The sequence below is a fragment of the Epinephelus lanceolatus genome, chromosome 16 (assembly GCF_041903045.1).
Source record: "Epinephelus lanceolatus isolate andai-2023 chromosome 16, ASM4190304v1, whole genome shotgun sequence".
NCBI classification, from domain to species: Eukaryota; Metazoa; Chordata; class Actinopteri; order Perciformes; family Serranidae; genus Epinephelus; species Epinephelus lanceolatus.
In genome coordinates this window covers 18,590,970-18,611,685 of record NC_135749.1, presented here as the reverse complement: position 1 = coordinate 18,611,685, position 20,716 = coordinate 18,590,970, and the positions used below count along the sequence as shown (strand labels likewise).

Below are 20,716 nucleotides of genomic sequence, written 5' to 3'. Positions count from 1 at the left end.
TCACACAACTTCTGCCTATCACACACTAGAAGACTTTGAAAAAATTAAAGTGTGACAGCCTCTCACATCTGAAGACCTATAAGATTTTGCAAAGAATGGGCATCTTGCAGAGTCACTATAACTTGATTTCTTTTGGGATTATTTTCCATCCTGCTCCTGATGGTAAATATTACACCAAACTCCCTTTAAGAAATATGACATAACAATTCCTCATGCATCCACAAAAACACACACCTCTAGAAACATAAAGGGCATCATATGTTGACAGTATTCTTGTCAATTTTACATTAATATAATCCATAAAGATAAACTGTAATTGCGTAGAACATTACATTTTGAAACTTGTCGCCTTAACTTGGGGCTCTGTTGCTTAGCTACGCTATTTCACTGGGGGGAGACTGTGGGAACGAGAGGTGAACTGTTGCAAAATTAAGATTTCTCACTAAAACAAGTGCTGGTTGACGGATCAAGTACATGCTGAGTTTAACACCAACTCTTGTTTCCGCCACCAGTTTTCCTCCTTTTCCACAGAACAAGACAGCTGAGACTTGTTCACCTTCTTGCATCTCCCCGAATTCCCTCCATGTTTACTGTCTGCCTGGTTCTCCTGACCAAACAGGAAGCAGCAAACTAATTGAACTTCACCATTTGCATTAGCGAAGACTGAAAACAGTGAGAACTGGTTTACTCTGCACACATTGTGAGAGCTGGTCCTTAAGCAGGTGAAGTATTCCTTTATCGTTTATTTCCAGGGTTATCTGCATAGAGCAACTACTTAACTCTAAAACATGTTGGTTAATATTCCCAAAATGGCATTAAAGGGTTAAAATTATTTAAGAAATACATGTAAATGTAATAGTTATGATCAGGACTGAAGTTGGTCAAAAGATTTAATGCAGTGAAAGTGAAAAGAAATATTCAAAACACTTTTTAGGAACTGAGCATTTTTTGCATAAATGGTTAAAAGTGGCATTTTTTTTTAAAAACCTCACTCTGCTCAAAAAAAAATAATGCATTAAAATCAATGTTATTGTCAATTATTGACATATCCAATGGTGTAATAATCCCCCCAAAAAATTCCAGTTTTCACTTAGTAGGTCTCTACGGAAAATATTTCATATTTTGTGTTTTTATCATTTAAAATATGTGGGTTAATATTCCCAAAATGGCATTAAACGTTCAAAATGATTTAACAAATACATGTAAATTTAATAGTTATGATCAGGAGGTTGGTCAAAAGATTTAATGCAGTTAAAGCAAAAAAAAATACACATATATAACAATTTTTTAAGCACTTTTAGAAAGTGAAAAGGGTAAAACATCATCATTTTCTGGAGGGGTGCACAAGGGTTAATTAAAATTGTAACTTCGGTCATTAATCTGCGAATTTTAAAATATATGTAATAAAAAGAGCGAGTAAAAGAAAACCAGAACAAAAATGTTGTATCAAAGTCTGACAGGTTTTATTTTCTCTCTCTCATAAATAACACTAAACAAGCATCATACAGCGATAAATATCAATATTTATACACTGTAAAATTCTCTGTATTACAAAATACAGTATATGTGTAATGCACTTGATACAGATGGGAAGTATTGCATTTCATAGCACCAAACAAGACCCTTAACGTGACCCTTAAAGTTAATGATATCACACTCTACTCCTCTTTAACAGTCCAGGTGTGCAGTTATATCCCAGATTCAGGTCTTGTGTGGGTGTCTATGAAATATACTTCCCTTAGGAATCAGTTGTTGCATAACTATATCTAAGTTAAGTTGAGCCCACCTAGGAAGAACCAAAGCCTTTACTGTAGAACTGCTCATTCTCCCCACGATGTCAAGTTTTCAAAATCCCAGTTGAGAGACTAAAATATTATGAAGTGTGTTGATTTTTGCATTAAACATGGTGTAATGTCCACTTCCTTTGCACTTGTGATCAGAACAGCTTATTGAATGACACTTTGTTTGGAGGGTGGAAACTAAAAATGTCACTGCTGTCAGTGAAACAATTTCCATGCCTTTAAAACATGAGAAAGTGAGAATTAGTGGGTGGATATTATAAATCTTGCAGCCATAAAATAGTACTCATTTTTCTCTCTACGTAAACTTTAAATTCAAGTAAAAAACTGGAAAATGTGTCGGGGTCGGATTCAGAAGATTTTCACATGACATGTTTATGGTACGTGTCCACAGGATCTTTCATTTCCCTGCCTCCCATTCATTGTCTATGCTAGAAGCCATGCAATGCATTCTGGTAGCGCAGTGTTGTGTTTCAAGAGACAGGGTGTCTGATCCTCACTTGCATAAAGTTGAATCTAGGCTAATTTATGCAAATCAGTCTGAAAACTCCCAAAAAAACTTTTTAAAAAACTGTTGTCGATCTTAAATGAAGACAAATTCAGCAACTACATGGCTTATTTCTTGCCTCAAATGTTTTCAGAAACACATTTAACTCATTTGACATGAGAGAACGTTTCCAAACCAGCCGCCAGGTTGGTTTGGTTTGAAATCTTGGGGCAGACAGCCCACAAGCCCACTGGCACACCCATCAAGTGCCCAATGCTGGAAAGCGCCCCTGTGGACACATACCATTAGGGACCCTTCAAAGAAAGTGCTACAAATCTGAACAAGCTGTTCTGATCGCAGATGCTTATGTGTCTCTTTCAAATCATTGGCAGCGCAGAAATGTCCATCAGAGGCAGCGGGAGGTAACAGGCAGGTTGAACACTGAAACACAAACCTGGGAATATTAATACTCGACCTTACAGTGGAACATGGATCGACTAAAAACTGTAGTTTTTGTTCACTTTTGACAGAAAAATAAATGTTGACAAGCGGATCTTTAACATCAGAAGTAAACAACTATTCCCAACACTTGGAAACGGATCTTATTGGTAGGACTTCTATCATATATTCATTTTTTGCTTTTGACTTTCAAACATTATTGCTAAATTCAGACAGGAAGGGGCCCTTTCAACCAACATTTAGCATGGAAATAACTCTACAGCTTTTAAGAGGACTGACAGCGTGGAATGTGTAGGGCAAACATTACATCTGGCTTTGAAGAAAGAAAGAAAAAACATTAGTACAAAACACTGAAATGAAAAACAAGAGGTGGTGCCAGCATTACAAACACAGGGACATAAAGATGGATATTTCATATAGGAGCCCTTATTATTCCTCAATCAGACTTTGTCTGAGGAGCAGCATCACAATAATTCATGTAAAAATAAAAAGTATTATCACATTCATCACTTAAGTGTCCGTGTTGTGTTTGATTGTCGGCTTCTGAGACACGTCGGTTTCAACTTCTGACCAACCAAACCTCTTTCAAATTTTATCTGTATGAAAATACTGTTTGTAGTGGACTGTGCAAGAGAACCTACAGCATGAGAGCTTTGTTGGACTATTAAGAGCTAAAACACAAAAATCGTTCACAGATCATTTCTGTAATTACTAGCAACATTAGGTAATAAAATAAAGTCAGTCATAAGTCACATGTAGCCTCCGTTCAGGTGGGGCCAGTGTCATGGCGTCTGATAAGCTTTATCAAATTATGGCACATAAAAAATATCAGCCTCTTTATCTCATCTAGCTTAGTCATCATCTATAATGTAAAGCAGGTAAAACCATAAAGAAACACAGACTTAAGTTTGTGTTATTTTGATGCACGACAGTATTTCTGATTAGTTTGGTTTCAGCACTGAAATACGACATTCATGCCAGTTTGTCACCGTTCTCTGATCTATTGCACAGATTTGTCAAAACTACCATCTTAAGCAAAAACTATGCAATAATCCTAATGGATAATCTCACAGCCAAATAAAAATGCAAAACAAAATTACAAATGAATTAAAAACATTTACAGGAAAGCTTGACATCTCAGTTTCAGCTCGGTGTGGGAATCTTTCCGCAGCAGAACATGTGGCTGTGCTACCGAAGAGCTGATCACGCCGCGCTTCAACTTTCCTGGCAGAAACATTCCTGAGTTTCCTGCTGTGAAATCTGCTCTCCTCCCCAGCTGCTCTTATCAAAACTGCAGAAACGCCAAAATGATCTCCAGGCAGACAAGGCCAATTCAGCTGATGTGGTCGTAAGCCAGCAGAAATCACATAGTAATGCTCGCTGAGAGCTTCTTCCCCCCTTCTCTCTATAGTCCAAAAATAAGACACTTAAAAAATGAACTGGACTAAAAAGCCAAATCTTTCAAAAAATATTAATAAGGCCCTTATTTGTACTGTGAGTTAGCACTGGATGTAGACAGATCATAAATCGCTTAACGTAAACAAAAACAGATGCATTATGACAGAAAGGTGCATAGGTTGGCATTCTCTTGACACTGAAATGGAAAAACAATTCCTTGGTTCTCTAGAAAGCTCCAGATTGCACATTCATAGTGTTAACAGGCAGTTAATGCCTAGCTATTGTTCTTAATGACTCACTCATTCAGCCACCTCTGATATCTCTAAACATCATTTCATTGACATCTCCTGTAACAGAGTAAATTAAGTTAAGAAAATGTTAAGTACCTTAATCAAAAGAAAAAAAAAACCTCCCAAGATGATGTACTGCAATTTCCATCAGTACCGTTTCTTCAAAGGTGCGTGGTCCCACAAAAACACCGTACCAACTAAAGATGTACCCTTTCGGGGTTTTCGCACAAGGGTGGTCAGAATATGAAGTTGAAAATTAGAAACCACACCACCAACACATTTCAGACACCGTCCAAACTCAGCTTGTTCCCTTGAGCTCGGAAGTCCTACAATTAGGTGAACTAGTCGTACGAGCTGCTGCCTCGTGTGTTGATTCACGGTCACACCACGTTAATGCAGTTTCCACCACCGACTGTTGCTCTCTTGCTGCAGTAGGTGAAGCCACTGTGATTGGTGGAGGAGCCGTTCATGTGCGAAGACTTCAGCTCCATCTGGCAGGCAGCGATGGCTGCATTGAGCTCTACCTGCGCCCGGTGCACGACGTAGAACATCAGGCCAATGCTGATGACGATCTGTGGAGGGCAGAGGAGGAAGTTACAATGCTGTGGTTAGAATAGCTGCATAATAGCTGTCGTGGTGGTGAACTGAACTCCATTATATTCTGAGGTGTATCTACTATACACCTCAGAATATACAGCTCCTGGAAGTTATACAATTAATCCAAAATCTCAGGATAAACTGCCTGTATAAAGCTAAAAAGGTAGTTCGCTACTTAGTAAGTTACTAACAAGAAATATGTGACTGATGTTGGTAGGTAGGGATGCACTGATCCCATTTTTTCTCTCCTGATACCCATTCTGATACCAACTTTCAAACATATTTTGGTATTTTGGGAAATACCATCTGTATCCAGCTGTATCTAATACCCTTCTTCCACCAAAAATTAGCGTGTGTATACATGCTGTTTAAAGGCCAGGAAAGCAATTAAAAATAGGCAACAGACTGTTTTCCCATTGCAGTAGATCAGAGCAGTTTAATGGCTCTCCAGCTGACAAGTATTCCTTTCTGTTGTTTTGTTTTTGCGTGCCAGGCTTGATGTCATGGACGGGCTGGAAAAACAGGTAGAACAGTAGAAAGCAGCACAGCGGCCAGCAAAAGTGTTATGGTGGTTCTTTTTTTAATTTTTATTTTTTAATTCTCTTACTTATTCAGCCTCTCAAACTTGGTTCCAACACATTTTAAATGATGTTTGAGCGCTGCTTGGATGGAGATGGATGGTATTTTGTGTTGGCCCACCACTACATCACCCAGACAGAGGGGCTAAAATTAGCGCATCCACCCAGGTGTTTTATTTCCGTCACTGCCTACTTAAGACAATCGGAGCTGGGGCTGATAAATATCTGTGACTGCTACAGAATTATCTGGCCTGGGAGTGAATGCCGATTGGAACCTTTCCCATTAAATACAAGAGTCAGATGTTAGCAGGGGTTAGTGGGTTTTTTTGTCCAGTGGTAAAGAGGCTTAAGCTAACCTGAAGCTGGTTAGCCTAGTTTAGCATAAAGACTGGAAACATCTGGCCTGGCTGAGAATCTTCATATCTGTTTGGTTCTTATTTGTCATTTAACAAATAAATGTGAGTATGTAAGATGTGTATCCTAGCTGGTAAACCACTAAGAGATAACTGGGCTTTATCAACTTGTCCAGATGGAGTTTCCCACCACCAGTGTTAGAAAAGGCTTCTGTGTGATTAAGGCCAGTTGTCAATTTAGAGCAACAGCTTTGGGTTCTGAATGAGACGCTGACACCTACTTAATCTGAAACTGACCCTTGACCGCTGTGAACCTGTCAAATGTTGCACTGAGAAACAAAACATGATGCCTTTGCACTTGTGAGGATTAAGTGAAACTGAACAGGTGTTGGAGAAGTGGTGACAGCTTCAAATGACCTTTGGGAGTGCTGAACACAAGTGTAGACATGTTTTGCATATCTACATCAGGCATGGCGTTCACACTCTGGACGTCCATGTAACTAAAGACTTAAGAGAGGAGCAGATGTCGGCACTAGGATAAGATTTGACAGACAATATGTACCTCTGAATATATGGGAGATGAAAAAAGCACTGAGTCACCAACCAAACATTTCACTTCAAACTTTCATTTCACAAGAGTGAAATTCAGGGTTATTTTGTGGCATTTAGAAATTAGTGTCTTCACACTAAATGTATCGTCACCCACTGCTCACCTGGAGGCTGAATACAAAGTAGCCACTGACACTCTGCTCAGCGATGACGTCCTCCATGGTGCGAAGCGTGGTGCCCAGGTAGGAGTTGAGAAGTTGAGTGGGCAAGAGACCCACAGAGGAGGCCACCAGGTAGTTTGGCAAGGACACGTCTGTGATCTTAAAATGGAGAAAGATATTACAAACTTTTACAAAAAACAAAAGGATTTAAGAACACTATAGTTCTACATTGACATGAGAAAAATATATTTCAGTCAACAAGCCTCTATTGTGCACACATACTGTATTTAACCTCTAGCTACAGCTTAAGATACTGGTGTCATATAAAACTAGAAGACCTAATAAATCCAGTGTTACCAACCATGTCATGCTAGCTTATTGGGATGAAGGTTTAATAATGCTACAAAGTTAGGCAAAAATCTGGCAAGGGAAAACTGGCAAGCCATTTTCAAAGGTGTTCCTTGACCTGTCAACTCGAAATATCTCAATGAAAATGGGTCCTATTGATTCCCACAAGGCCTCCCTTTAAAGTTGTGCTAGTCCCATGCAGTTTTTTTTACATGCAGTAAAAATGTGTCATTTTGCTTGGTGAATTTAAATAGTTCTCCATATCAAAATATTTCTTCAAAACAGTCTTGGAAATGTATAAATTGGGTATGACTGGAAAGCTGAGACTCTTGTGGATTCGGACCTCATTGTATAAAATGACCTACAGTGACCTCTAGGATAATCACAACCTCAAGACACTCCACAATCCATATCTTCCAGAGGATGCATGACTTTCATAGGTATATCGACAATACAGGGGTTTCTCCGCAGTTTTCAGGAAAGAGGTGCTGGTCATCCAATCGCCAAAAAATCCAGTTCTTACAGAAATCTCCGAATGTCAAAAGTTTTTGAAACCAAATCACAGCATGGATTTTTCTATGGTGTCCTTCAAGGTCTTGGTGTCTTAACGTCGTATTTTGGAGAGATTTTTTACCATTTCTATCAAGTCATGAGTGGTCAGAAAGGCTTAAATCTGTGTGACAAAAAGTATCAACCCAAAAACTGCTGAATTATTTATGAGACATAATTAAGCATGGGAATGACCATGAGATACTTAAATGGCAATTTTCTAACTAAGCCCTTATACACACTAAACTCTCAAGTTTTGAATAGGTGCCTAACCAAAACACAATGTTTATGATATATTTATGACTACAAACACACATAGTGCTGAGCTACATCTCAAATTAATCTTCAGGTTCCCTTATTTCAGATGTAAACCACTTCTATGTGGCATGTACTGCTGCTGACCTGCTATCTCCCCATAAACATCCCCTGCCCCCCCTAAAAAAAGACGAAATGGGTCTATGACTGGGAGAGGTGGAGTAAAAGAGGAAACGACTAGGGTTGAAGTTCATCAGCATTTCCTGCTTCATTGTTTTAGCTAAATGAAATGATGAATTTGCTCGTGAAATCTGAGTCCATCCTCACTCATCCCTTGTTGATTCTGAATTGAAGTTCATCTTTCAACATTGTGAACTAACACAAGACACAAATAATGTTTAAAAACTTGATATTCAAAGGGTTAAAACTGAAGCATGGGACTACCTCACTGTTTTGTACATGTCAATTTGCTGAAATTATTACAGAGGACAAAGTTTCAACAAGAAAAAAATAACCAATCATTGCATTATCCTGCACATAACCATCCCAACCAGAGCCACTGGTTTGAGTGCAGCCAAGTCAAATAAATTCACACTCTGACACAAAACATGCTGTCCTGTAAAATACACTCAATAGCCAACTGACTCTCTTGTCTTAAACAGGAGTTATGTGCAGCATGTCCTCCAAAGTTGTTGTTTTTATATGTGTTTTCTTTGTGACTTAATCTACCATTTTTTGGGGTAAAAAAAACAATACACAAAAAGCTCATAGCTACAATGTCATTTTGAGAAAAAACTGCTGCAAATGTATTCATATTGAGACTCAAAAGTAAGATCCTGTGTATTTACTTTGAACTATGACACACCACTATACTTCCAGCTCAGTGTCTCAATTCATATCTCAGTACAACCACCTAAATATAAACATGTGTCCGCGTTGCTGTCACCCTTGATCCCTTGATTAAGTGATGACATAAGCCGATGTGTGAGGATGTGACCTTGGCACTGTGTGCGCTGTGACTACATCGTGGCTGATAGCGTTGTGTCAGGGACCATGGCGTGTTGCTGCAAGACAGAGCCTGGGCCAAAATGCTATCAGGGCTGGAAAACATTTATGCTAGATCCAGCCCGAGTGTCTCCTCGCAGTGATAAATCCTAAACCCTCTCCTGTTATCACACTAAACTGATAAGAGCCTGGGTTACACTTCATAGGACATGGACATAATCAAATCCTGGTTAATCAAGCTAATATCATCAAGTTGTCTATCCTCAGCATGTGTAGTTGAGCATTTCGCCTGCCACACAATAGTGTAACAGGCCTTTCTCCTTGAAAGATAAGCACTGATGTGTCCACACCATGTGTCAACACAATCAAAGCGCCTTCAGCTGATCTCTCAGACATGACATGTGAGCCAGTGGGAGCTGCAGAAGAAAATAAGGAATGCACTCTCTTTCTCTCAGCCATCATCCCCGAGTTGTGAAGCACATGTCCTCTGAAGTCTCTTACCACCCAGGCATCTAGCGTATGCAGCTGTCTTATATACGATCAGGGAAGGGCTAGTCGTTATTTTTATAACCGCGCAGAGAATTCCCACTGAACCTCCTACTCTCCTCTGCAAGTCGGTGTATCAAGATAATCTGCAAATTCAAGTGAAAAAACACCCCATCCTAGGCTTGACCTGATTTATTCAGAGCAACAGCAATGCAGGTCTGAGTCTTTACTCGTAAACAAAACAGAAAAGGAAGTAGGGTATCTTGACTGCATAGTGAATTTCAGGATTGCTACTTTGATGCTGCTTCCTTTTTTATCCGGACACACACAGGGTTTACCCTTTGTAGTGAAGGGTGAAGAGCAGGGCGTAATTAAAGGTTGCACAAACACGCCTGTAGTTAGGGTCCTATAAATCACATGAGGAATTTGCCAGTTGCTTCATCAGCTTATTATGACAGCAGAGGGATGAAGTCAGGCCGGCAAGCAGTGGCAAAATGTAATGTAATATACAGGGGGACCTGAATGTGTCCACTTCGGTCGCAAAGGATTCACAAACATTTTTCCTGAGCTGTCCCATTGTTTTGCTAACTACTGCAGTCTTTGTGTCGTTTTAGGTTACCCGCTATAATGTAGCACCATCCACTTCGGGGGGGGGGGGGGGGGGGGGGGGGGGGGGGTAGTGAAATGTAGCCTCATCCACAGAAAGTGCTTACCAAGGGCAGCACAGACAACACATAACTCCAGAAGTACCCACCCACTGTTAGTTTCACCTTTTATTGTGGAGAATAAGATAATAAAGATAGAATATCAGCGAGGCTTAATGATGAACCACTGGGTAGGATACATTACAAGGTGTACAGTGAAGAAACTGAGCTGGGTGTGAAACCCCCTCCGGGCTGGGAAGCGAAAATGTAGGAGAGGAAGCAGGTGAACTGAGGGATTCAGCTTATTAGCCTGCTTCTGGCAGGACCAGCTATACTCCCCAGTGAAGGCTCCACTCTGACCTTCACTTCTCTAGCTGAAAAAAAAAAGTGTTTCATGCTGAGGTTTGTGTGCTAGGAATCGACAGCCTGTTTTCTCCAGTCCAACTGACCTTGAATGATAGATTACTTAAACCTGTAACAATTATTTTTTGACTGCTTGGAGTGCAGATCTCTATCAGGCAGCTGTGTTCAGGCTGCCCGAGTTGATCGTGGGCACTCTGGACAATTCTTGTAGTTCCAGCAGATGTGCTGCCATGTGACTAAAACACAGCCACAAATCTTTGGTCCTTGTGGTTCATAACTGGATTTTGAATAGTATTAACTTTGTCTGTAGGCTACAGCACAACAAAGAAGGAAATACCAACAATAAACACAATGAAATGACAATTTCACTATGTTGCCTTCACAGTACCTTATGGTGGAAGCACAAATAACAAGGAAAATTACCCAATCAACAAAATTATCAAGTCTACAGAATTGGGCAGGCAAAACGCTTTGCTTCCAAAATGCACCCAGTTTGGCATGACATGGTGTAGAGGACAAACCAAAACCAGGCCTCAGCGGACAGCTGTGCAGCTGCGCCCAGTGGAATTGTCCCCTCCAGCTCCCTTGCAGTCAAGGTGGTCGTGGAGACAAAAACAGGGTCTAAGTCATCTTGTATCGTGCCCAACTTTAGACGCTCCGGTTCAAAATGAGACCAAACATTTCTATGGATATCAGTATTTGAGTGATGACAAACACCAAAATGTGGCCTGCAACAGACGGTCAGGCTTAGTGTTTTTAGCTGAGTCGATTTCTGGGAAAACTTGCAGCCCCTACCAGCCAGTTAGGAGTAATGAGTAGTGACTCTGCAGTCACTCTGCAGCCAATGACGGTATAAAACAGTCAATAAAACAAGCTATTGTGAATCACTGTAACCATGAGAGGCCCTTGAGCATACATTAATAAATGTGCACATAAAATATCAGGCTGATTGTCCAGTAGTTTGCAAAATATACACACCCATATTTGCACACATTCACTCACACACGCACAAAAAACAAACTGACATTTAAGGTTAGAATAATGTCTCTTAATCATGTGCAGTCCAAGAAATGCATATCTGAATGTTGTTGTGTTATTTCTGTGTTAAAATGTTGTTTATCTTTTCAAAGTTGTTTATCTTTTAAAAATGCATTATTTGTTTCAGTTGTAGCATGCAAAGTTGCATCAAGACACACTTAATTTAAGCTCTTTGAAAGAGACGAACCACCATCAACCTGTCGGCTGAGGAGATGCAGAGACATCAGGCAATGCATCTGCCAAGCCAGCATTCACTAGCTCCTCCAAAGTCAAACCAGCTGCCGCTAAAGTTGGAGTAAAATTCACTGAAACATGGAAATACTGCTCTTCATCAACCCCTGAGGGAAATATCTGGCTCTGTAGCCGTTAAATGCTCAAGGCTTTGGAAGCAGTGAGAGTGAACCACAAGAGTGAAGTTATGGACCATGCAGGAGAGCAGCTGATCGATGAGCTGGAGGGGAGCTGCAGATTCTGGTGTTAATTCAGGCCACATTTTATGGATGCATTATGCATTAATAAAGGTAATTCCAAAGGGTTCAATCTCAAAAGTCATGGCATTGAGTCAAACATAGAGAAGCTGCATTTTCAAAGACAAACAGATGTCATGAGTCTAAAATATCCGAGAGAAATATGACAAATGCAAACTGGCATACGACCAAATATGACCCACTTTTGTAGCAGTTGTGTTGAGCTACTTGAAAGCTGACATCCTTTTTCATCGAGTGTTTACTTGCTTTCCTCTGTAGATAATGACCCACAGCAGGCTCAAAAACATTATTTTACCAGGCTGTCAATTAGCCACCCTTTTAATTTGACCCTGGCAAACTGATTGAGGAGCACCAATAATGCCAGTGACAGTGGCAGCAGCTGGGCGACACAGTGTCAAGAGTCTGTCCTTTTGACTTTGACACCTCATTATCACCCTCTGCAGAACGAACCGTAAGTTCGATGTTGTAACTACTGGTAAAGCTACAGCCAAAATCCTTGCACAAGTGAGACATTGCAGCCTTTGAATACAGAGCTATGTCCCAACCATAGAGCCTAAACTATGGACGGACGACAAACAGAAGCTAGTTAAGCCAGTCAGGCAAGGGAAACCCATCTGCCAGGTTTGTAAGTCCTGTTAGATGAAGAGGTCTTTTTACAGGTTAACTGCTGACCAATGTAGGACTAAAACAAACAAATCAGTCATTTAACATCATAAACTGTCATACTTTTAGCTTGGAGCTGACAACACCAGCTCGGAAAAACAACTACGAAAAAGGTCTTAAACCCTCAGTTTAAAACATATGTATGGAAAGATGCCAACGTCTTAACAATGAAGGACTCATCCTCCATTCAGATAAACTTACAAATAAATTATTTCCAATTTTCAAGAGCACTTCAGCGAGTCAGCTCTTGACTTGTTCTAAAATCACTACCAACCTATTAGTCAATATACGTGTGCAACACAAATGTTAACTTCCTGGAGCATCTCTTGTTCTAACAGTCAGATGCTTCCTGAGATTAACTCACTTCACTGTTGCCAAATGGCTGTTTTTACTTCTCTGAACGTGTTGTCATTGTCATAAATAATGAGCAACTTGCTCCAGAAAGAGGTGTCTGACAGCTGTCTAGGGCTACAATGATTAACAGATTAATCAACAAAGAAATTCATCAGCAACTATTTTGATAATTGATTAATGCTTTTAAATTTTTGATTGTCACGTGATAGTTAACTGAGTATCTTTGGGTTGTGGACCGTTGATAAAACAAGCAATCTGAATACATCTCCATGAGCATGTCGGAAGTTACAACGGGAGTATTTTACTATCTTATAGACAAAATGATTAATCAAGAAAATAATCTACAGGTTAGCCTGATCAATAATAAGTAAAAGAACAATGCAACCCTACAACTGTCATGACTGCAAAATAGAAATTTTATGACAAAACCATTTCTAACATATATAGCAGCGCCCTTAAGCTGCTTTCTTAAACTGTAGGCTTATATTTAATAATAATTTTTAACAGTAATTGTACAGATGTATTAATGCAAATATTAACATCCAATTTCATAATGTCAAAATGTAATAGAAAACCTCTCTGTCACTTAATACAAACATGTACTACACTGACAATAGGGCTGCAACTAACCACTATTTGCTCTGTTGATTAATCTGTAGATTATTTTCCTGAGTAGTTGTTTGTTTGTTAAATAAAATGTCGGAAAATGGTCAAAAATGTCAATGAGCTCTTCCCAGAGCCGAAGATCATGTCTTCAAATGTCTTGTTTTATCCATAACCCAAAATATTAAGTTTACTGTCATAGAGGAGTGAAGAACAAGAAAATATTCGCCACATATATTCAATTTTGACCTTTTTTTCTTTAAAAATACTCAAACCAATCAATCTATCATCAAATAAGTTGATGATTAATTTAATAGTTGATGACTAGTGATTAACTGTTGCAGCCCTAACTGACAATAATTATATTTGAGATGAACTGCGTGGAATACATGTGCTGAAGTTCAACACATTCTCTTTACATTAACATACCACAAGGATTTTGGAGGCTGTAGGAGCATTATTGTTTTGAAAATTCTGCACTGACTTTGTGTGTTAATGAGGGTAGAAAAATCATTACAAACAGCTATCGATGTAACAAAATCAAATGTAAAACATCGAACAACTATGGCCTCAAAATTGATTCCAGATGGGTCAATACAGCTCCGACACAATGGAGAGTATTCTGACTGAATTTCACATAGAGTGTTTATTGTATGGTGGTTGGAAGTGTGTATACAGAGCTGTCAAAAACTAAATACTGGTCTACTGAGAAATGTCTAAGTAAATCAGTCACCCCAGAAAACTTAATGGTTTTGCAACATGCAATTACTGTGCTTGTGAATTTCACTTACGTCATCTTATTTTCTCCTTTTCCTGCCTCAGGCCTGTGCATCAACTCCTTCATGCTTTAAGCTATAAATGCCTTTCAAGCGCCCCACTTCACATCCACTTCTGCATGTGAGTGCTACTGTCGGTTTCTGCCTTCCAACACTATTTTGATTCTCTTCTCGCCAGATATTTTTCCACAAACACAGCGCAACGTTCAAAACAGCTTGAATTAACAAGGATTGAAATGTCACTATTCACTTAAACAGTTTATATGTAATACCGTATGATGATGGCTTTGCTTGCAATTTAATCCAGCTGCTTTCTGATGTGTTAATAGTTTTAAAATGTGCATTCTGCTCTTGAAATGAGACGTTGTTTGAGTAGGCTAGATTCCAATTTGACTGAAATAAACTGAACTTTGTCCTTTTGGCAGAGTTCATCCTTGGACACATTTCAATACTTGTTATATTTTAACAATTCTTTCATCCCAGATGGATCTTTGTCAGGTCAAAACCTTTGTGTATAGATGCATATAGGTATGCTGTGCATATTAACAAACTGTACCTCTGTACCGATTTCAGTTTTAGTGCTATTCCAGCACACTGTAGTTCAAATCCATATTTTCTTAATTTTTCTAGCCTTACTATTTCAATAATTACTGTAAACAACCTCAAATGATCTGAAAATGTGGTACTAGTGAGGCACTTGAGCTTTCTTGCAGCCGTATTGCTTGAAATACTCCGGAGATCTGAGCCTGAATGGCTACATAACATCATGTTCACCCTAAGGTCGGTATACTTCATTGGTTCATTCAATTACAACTAGCATAACATTTTTCATGTCACGTGGCCTCCCAGCTGATTTCCTACACAGTAACACATCCCACAGGGCTTTTACCATTTGGAGGTATCAATGAGTTGACTGAGAAGGGTCATCAGCGTATAACTTATTCATGCCATGTATGAAGGTCAAGGGCCTCGGTTTAAGTGTAGGAGTGCAGCTGAATGCAATATTCTGATACTGCTTCGCTTTATAATGTAGGTCAGACGGTGTGTATTGCCTTGACAAATGACTTTAGATTTACTTTACGACAAAAAAATAAAAGATGTCCATGATTTAGTCTACTTTAACATCACCATATCTTTATTGAGTTGAGAGAAAAGATGGTGCTCCAAATATGAAGACCCGAACTAGGACTTAAAAATGTGATACTGATAGTTCAAACTGATAAAATAATTGATGTCCTTAGGCTACAATACAATCCATTTCGTAGGCACGTCTCCTCTAACTACAAGAGGAATGAGTTTCCTTTCTCTGGGGACTGACCTTACATATTTATTTCTGGTAGTAGACTGTTTTCTGCCTTTAATAGTATAGTGACAGGTCAACTACTATGTTCAATATCTAAAATTCATGTATATGTGATACTCCTGGTCTCTTTCTTCACACTGGTTTCCGGCTAGTTATGATTTCCCCTGTGGGACAGGTTGGCCTGGCAACAACAAAATCATTTCCCTCTAAAATCAAAAAGATTGCAGGTTTTATTCTCATGGCTGCAAGTGATTTGTTGAACCTTCTTTCAGTGGCCTAATGAGCTCTCCTCCTGGCTGGTTCAGTGCTGTGACCTTTCGACTGAAACTCAAATGAGTTTATAATGTACGCCACATGACAGTCTAATGTCTGTCTGAAGTGAAAGTGGAAAGCTGGTAACAGTGTTTTCATACTCACCGAGAAAACTGCATTTTGGAGGCCAAATGGTATGGGGGTGAGTCTCGCTAAGGCCACAACTTTGAGTCCACTTCCTCCCTCCACCACTCGTATGACAGCACTGAGCTGTTCACTGTTCCCAACCTTGTTCAGTACCCAGTCAGTTAATAGTCGTTTGCAGACCAAGTGTGCCACAAAGGTCCCTATTAAAACTCCCACCATAACTAGTCCCATTCCCAGCACAAAGCCATAGAGGTAGCCAGCTGCCACATTAAGAACAATATATCCCCATCCACACGGGAATGACACAATAATCAAACCAACTATAAACAGCAAGGCTCCAACGAGGCTGTCCAAGCTCTCTACCCAGAGCAGGAGGTCCTTGAGGTATTGGCGAACCAGGGCAACTGAGGAGAAGCACACAGCAGTCAGGATGCAAGCCAGCAGGGCACTCTTGAAGCAAAAGGTGGTGATACAGCATGGGTGCCTGAACTCTCCACTGCTGCTGAAGGTCGTCCCCCCTGTGTCACTGATGACCTCGGGGTCTCCATCTGACTTCCCTATGACGGCCCCTGTCTCGTCGAAGGCGCTGCATATGAGGATGTCAATTTTGTCACACTCCTCTGTGGCAGTCCTCTGCAGCCAGCGGTTAAGCTGAATCTGCGCCTTGCCCACCGCATGCTTGAGAAGCTTGGTGAAAAGCTGCACGGTCGTGGACCCTGACATTGACATGTTGGCCCTCATGTAAGCTCTGGTGACCAGCAGCAAGGCTCAGATGATCTGTCCGACCTGGAGACAGCTGTGACGGTTGAAGTATCCAGACAGTCTTTACATTCAGTACAAGTCCATGTCTACCAATATCAATTTGTTGAGCTTCAACAGAGGCAAGTGTCCATGTACTTTGAAGAAGATGGCTTTAGCAGTGGTGACCCATTGCTGGGCAGCCGTGCAGGGAGACACACAGATGAAATCCGTCACTCTCCTTGGCCATTACATGAATTGTCCACTTTAACAATATTTATCTTGGATACACTAGCTGGGCAACGTGCCAGTCCATTGACTTATAGGTGCCAGTTTTATAGTCTCTGTCTGAAACACTCGCCATATTCAGAGTTGTCACCCCTCAGCTCAGGACAGTGTGGAGTCAATGGATGGAGGGAGCAGTCGTGAGTAACGTTACAGAGACAATCCAACTCTTCTCCAGACCGAGACGACCACAGCATCAACTTTTATGACTCCGCTAACATCACCGTCCAGCTAACGTTAACGCACTAGCATAAATCACTGCAAGGCTAACTTACTCCTCTCGTTAGCTAATTAGCTCGCTGCGTGAATAAAGTCCACCGTTGCATTTCAGACACTACCCGCCGTAGCTGGCCTCCTCACGCGCTTCCTCCGGACAACAGAGCCGCGAGACAGGACGCAGGAGCCGGATACGAAAAACCAGTTTGCTCTATCTCTGCTGGGAGGCGGTTGTTGTTTCTCTCGTCGCCTTCCCTCCACAGTGGAAACTGCTGCTGTTGACGCTGTTAAAGCTATTCATACCGACCACTGTTTGTGTCCCAGAATGCCAAGTAACCCCAGCCCACGTGACCTACCCTTAGCGGTTCTCATCCAATCAGAGCGCTCCGATTGTCATCGCGAGATTTGCGCTGGGGTTAACTACAGATTATGTTTGTTTTGGATCAATTATCAATTATGGATGGGTTGTGCTGTCAGCCACTGTGCGACCACATAAGAGGAACGGAAAACCACAATGCTTTGATGTGGTACTTTAATTATTTAGGATGAATTACTTCAATGAATAGGGCAGTAATATCTAACCACAAATACAGCTTCAAGGATCAATGACAAAGTAGTGGTGGAAGATGTATTTAAATCTTTGATTTATATGTGTAAAAGTAGCATTACCACAAGACGGAAGCATTAACATGAATTTTAATGTGGCTTGCAGAAGTGGAGCTCTAATGACTTTAATTCTGTTTGGCAATTTGCCCTAATAAAGCATCCGATTTTATGAATTAATCATGTCTTGTTTTAAAAATCCTAATCTGTTTATAGTTTATTGTTTATTTTTTGCACAATTAAAACACAAAAAAGGCAAGGAAAGAAGAATAATGCAATACAGTGCAGGGAGAGGCAAAAACCCGGAGGGCTTATTTGAAACCTCCACCTCATAAAATGTTCACAAAGTTATTAAAAACTCAAAAATATATAAAGATAAAGGACGATACATAAAATATACAAATGATAACAAACTATTATTAAAAATATATGTTTGATTGCAACAACAAAAGTACAATAAGTAGATTCATTAAATAGCATAAAATGGAAACACTTGTAAAAGAGCCTTCAAATTACTCAAAGTTGCATTTTGTACAGTATTTCAGGACATATTAAGCCTAATTTCACTGTTAACAAGATATGTTAAAAAAGTGAGTAAAATAGTAGTATAAGGTAGCACAAAATGGAAATAAAAAGTACTTGAGTAAATGTAGGCATACTTAGTTATGTTAACACTTACAAAACTTAATGCGTACATTTTCAATTAGAAATAAAGCTGGATTTCTAGTATACAACAGGGTTTGAACTGTATTTCTAAGAGCATACAGTATAGTAGCCTGAGGGGAATCTCCCTGCGTGGCATGCTCATCATAAATTCATAATGAGGGGAATGAAGCAGACAATAAGTGCATTCATGCATCTACCACCGCTCACCGCCTGGCTCTCACAGCTGTGAGTAAAGAAAGTGTTTATTTATTTTCAGTAGTACCCCTCAAAAAACTTTTAAGTCATATCCACTTTCTCAAAGGCTTTCATTTTATATTCATATGTTGTAAAGATTTTGATACAAACATAGGTTAAATGCTTTGAGTTATTATTTATGCTCATGCTCATGCTGTGTTTGTTTATATGTTGGGATTCTGTGCTGTTGTAACGCTCCACTAGATGGAACTGTTACACAGTTTTACAGCCAGTCCCAGTACATTGCAGGGTTGTTTTATTAGTTGGATTACTCTGCATTTACATGAAAACATTTATCACTTTACAATCCAGTTTATTATCTAGTTTTATTGGGTGCACATTACATTTGAGGGCAAACTGTTTCACAAGCAAAGGTTGCTTTCTTCAGATCCTCCACAATTATGAACGCTCCATTACTGGATTAAACGACCACAGACCCGCCGCCCTGACATCTGTGGTCATGAAATCCTTTGAGAGAACCTGCCCTCTTCTAGATCCCTAAAGTTGCCTACAGGGCAAACAGGTCAGTAGATGACGCAGTCAACATGGGGCTGCACTACATCCTGCAACACCTCAATACCCTGGGGTCATATGCAAAGATCCTGTTTGTGGACTTCAGCTCAGTGTTCGACATCATCCCAGAAGTGCTCTGCTCCCAAAGTCACCCAGCTCACAGTACCGGCTCCCATCTGTCAGTGGATCACAAACTTAGTGACAGACCGCTGGTAGCAGGTGAGGCTAAGAAAAATCACGTCCAGCACCCAGATGATGAGCGCCGGTTCCGCCCATGATAGGTGCTCTCCCCACTACCCTTCCCCTCGGACACCAATGGCACAATGGTCCCTAGCCTCATTCGGGACAGTGACGAGTCTGCATACAGACGTGAGGTTGAAAGGATGGCCTTCTGGTGCAGTCAAAACAACCTGGAGAAAATTAAACTAAAAACTGTGGTGATGACAGTGGATTTCAGCATGGACCCCTGCCCCCAACACTGCCCCCCATCCTCATACTGAACAGCACCATGTTTCCTGTGGAAACCTATAGATTTCTGGGATCCACCATCTCTCAGGACCTAAAGTGAACATCCAACATTGATACCACCAAGAATAAGTTCCCAGCAGAGGGTATGGGCCCTACTACGATATCCAACCTGCCTGAGGAGCTGCAACTCTACACTGCAATAATCCATCACTGTGTGGTTTGGATCAGCCACCAAACAGGGCAAGAACAGACTACACCAGACAGTTAGGACTGCAGAAAGAATCACTGCCACCAACCAGCTCTCCATCCAGCATTTATACATTTCCAGTCAGGAAATAGACAGGTAACATCGCTGCCTTCACACCCTGGAAACAAGCTTCTTGAACACCAGAACAACCAGACACAAGATCAGATTCTTTCCGCAGGCTGTCACCCTGATGAACAGTTAAAGCAGTCATACACTGTCAATAACCCTGTAACACTAAAACATTCACTGATCCCTTTATAGACTATTATAGATCATATTTTAATGTACATATCATCTGTCACTGTCAGTGTAACTCCTACATGCTCTATATACAGTGTTAAAGCACACACTACACATCATCAACCAGTGAGTATTTATTTCTTTGCACTATGTCTATAGTTTACAGCTTACAGAACATTTGGCTTGTATGTAAATGTTTTATTTTATTTTTATTGTTGGTAATTGGTGCATTTTATATATATTTACATGGTATTTATATAAACACAAATTCTTTCACATGTAAATAATACTGCGGTTAATGTTTCACCTTTTTTTTTTCTTTTTATCTTTTTTAGCTTTAATGTCCTTGCTCCTGGGTGTTATGTCTATTTATTATGTACAGACAAACAAACTGAGTCTAATGTATGTGCACACATACATGGCCAATAGATGTCATTCTGACTTTATTTGTTTGTGTTTTCAGTGTTTCTCACTAAAGTGCACTTTATTATTCTCCCAAATTGAGAAGTGCAGTTAGTAATGCTGTTATGATGTTAAAGATGTTACAACTTAATGAAATAA

General features: G+C 40.1%; 1 protein-coding gene across 1 annotated transcript; it reads right to left on the bottom strand.

Moving 5' to 3' along the window:
- Window positions 1–1,441: 1,441 nt before the first annotated feature.
- tmem64 (transmembrane protein 64) lies at window positions 1,442–17,509 on the bottom strand. The gene is made up of 3 exons (XM_033637975.2): window positions 15,964–17,509; window positions 6,675–6,830; window positions 1,442–5,005 (listed from the first exon to the last, which is right to left on the bottom strand). Exons 1-3 carry the CDS (start codon window positions 16,684–16,686, stop codon window positions 4,814–4,816), a joined length of 1,071 nt encoding a protein of 356 aa, XP_033493866.1. The 5' UTR covers window positions 16,687–17,509; the 3' UTR covers window positions 1,442–4,813.
- Between the last annotated feature and the right edge of the window lie 3,207 nt (window positions 17,510–20,716).

What these genes read in the sequence shown, in the direction of transcription:
- tmem64 (XM_033637975.2), bottom strand. Translation starts at nt 16,686, where the DNA reads ATGAGGGCCAACATGTCAATGTCAGGGTCCACGACCGTGCAGCTTTTC. An exon ending in TCCAAAATGCAGTTTTCTCG is followed by an intron (nt 6,831 to 15,963) that starts GTGAGTATGAAA and finishes CTCCATTTTAAG; the next exon opens with ATCACAGACGTGTCCTTGCC. An exon ending in ACTTTGTATTCAGCCTCCAG is followed by an intron (nt 5,006 to 6,674) that starts GTGAGCAGTGGG and finishes TGCCCTCCACAG; the next exon opens with ATCGTCATCAGCATTGGCCT.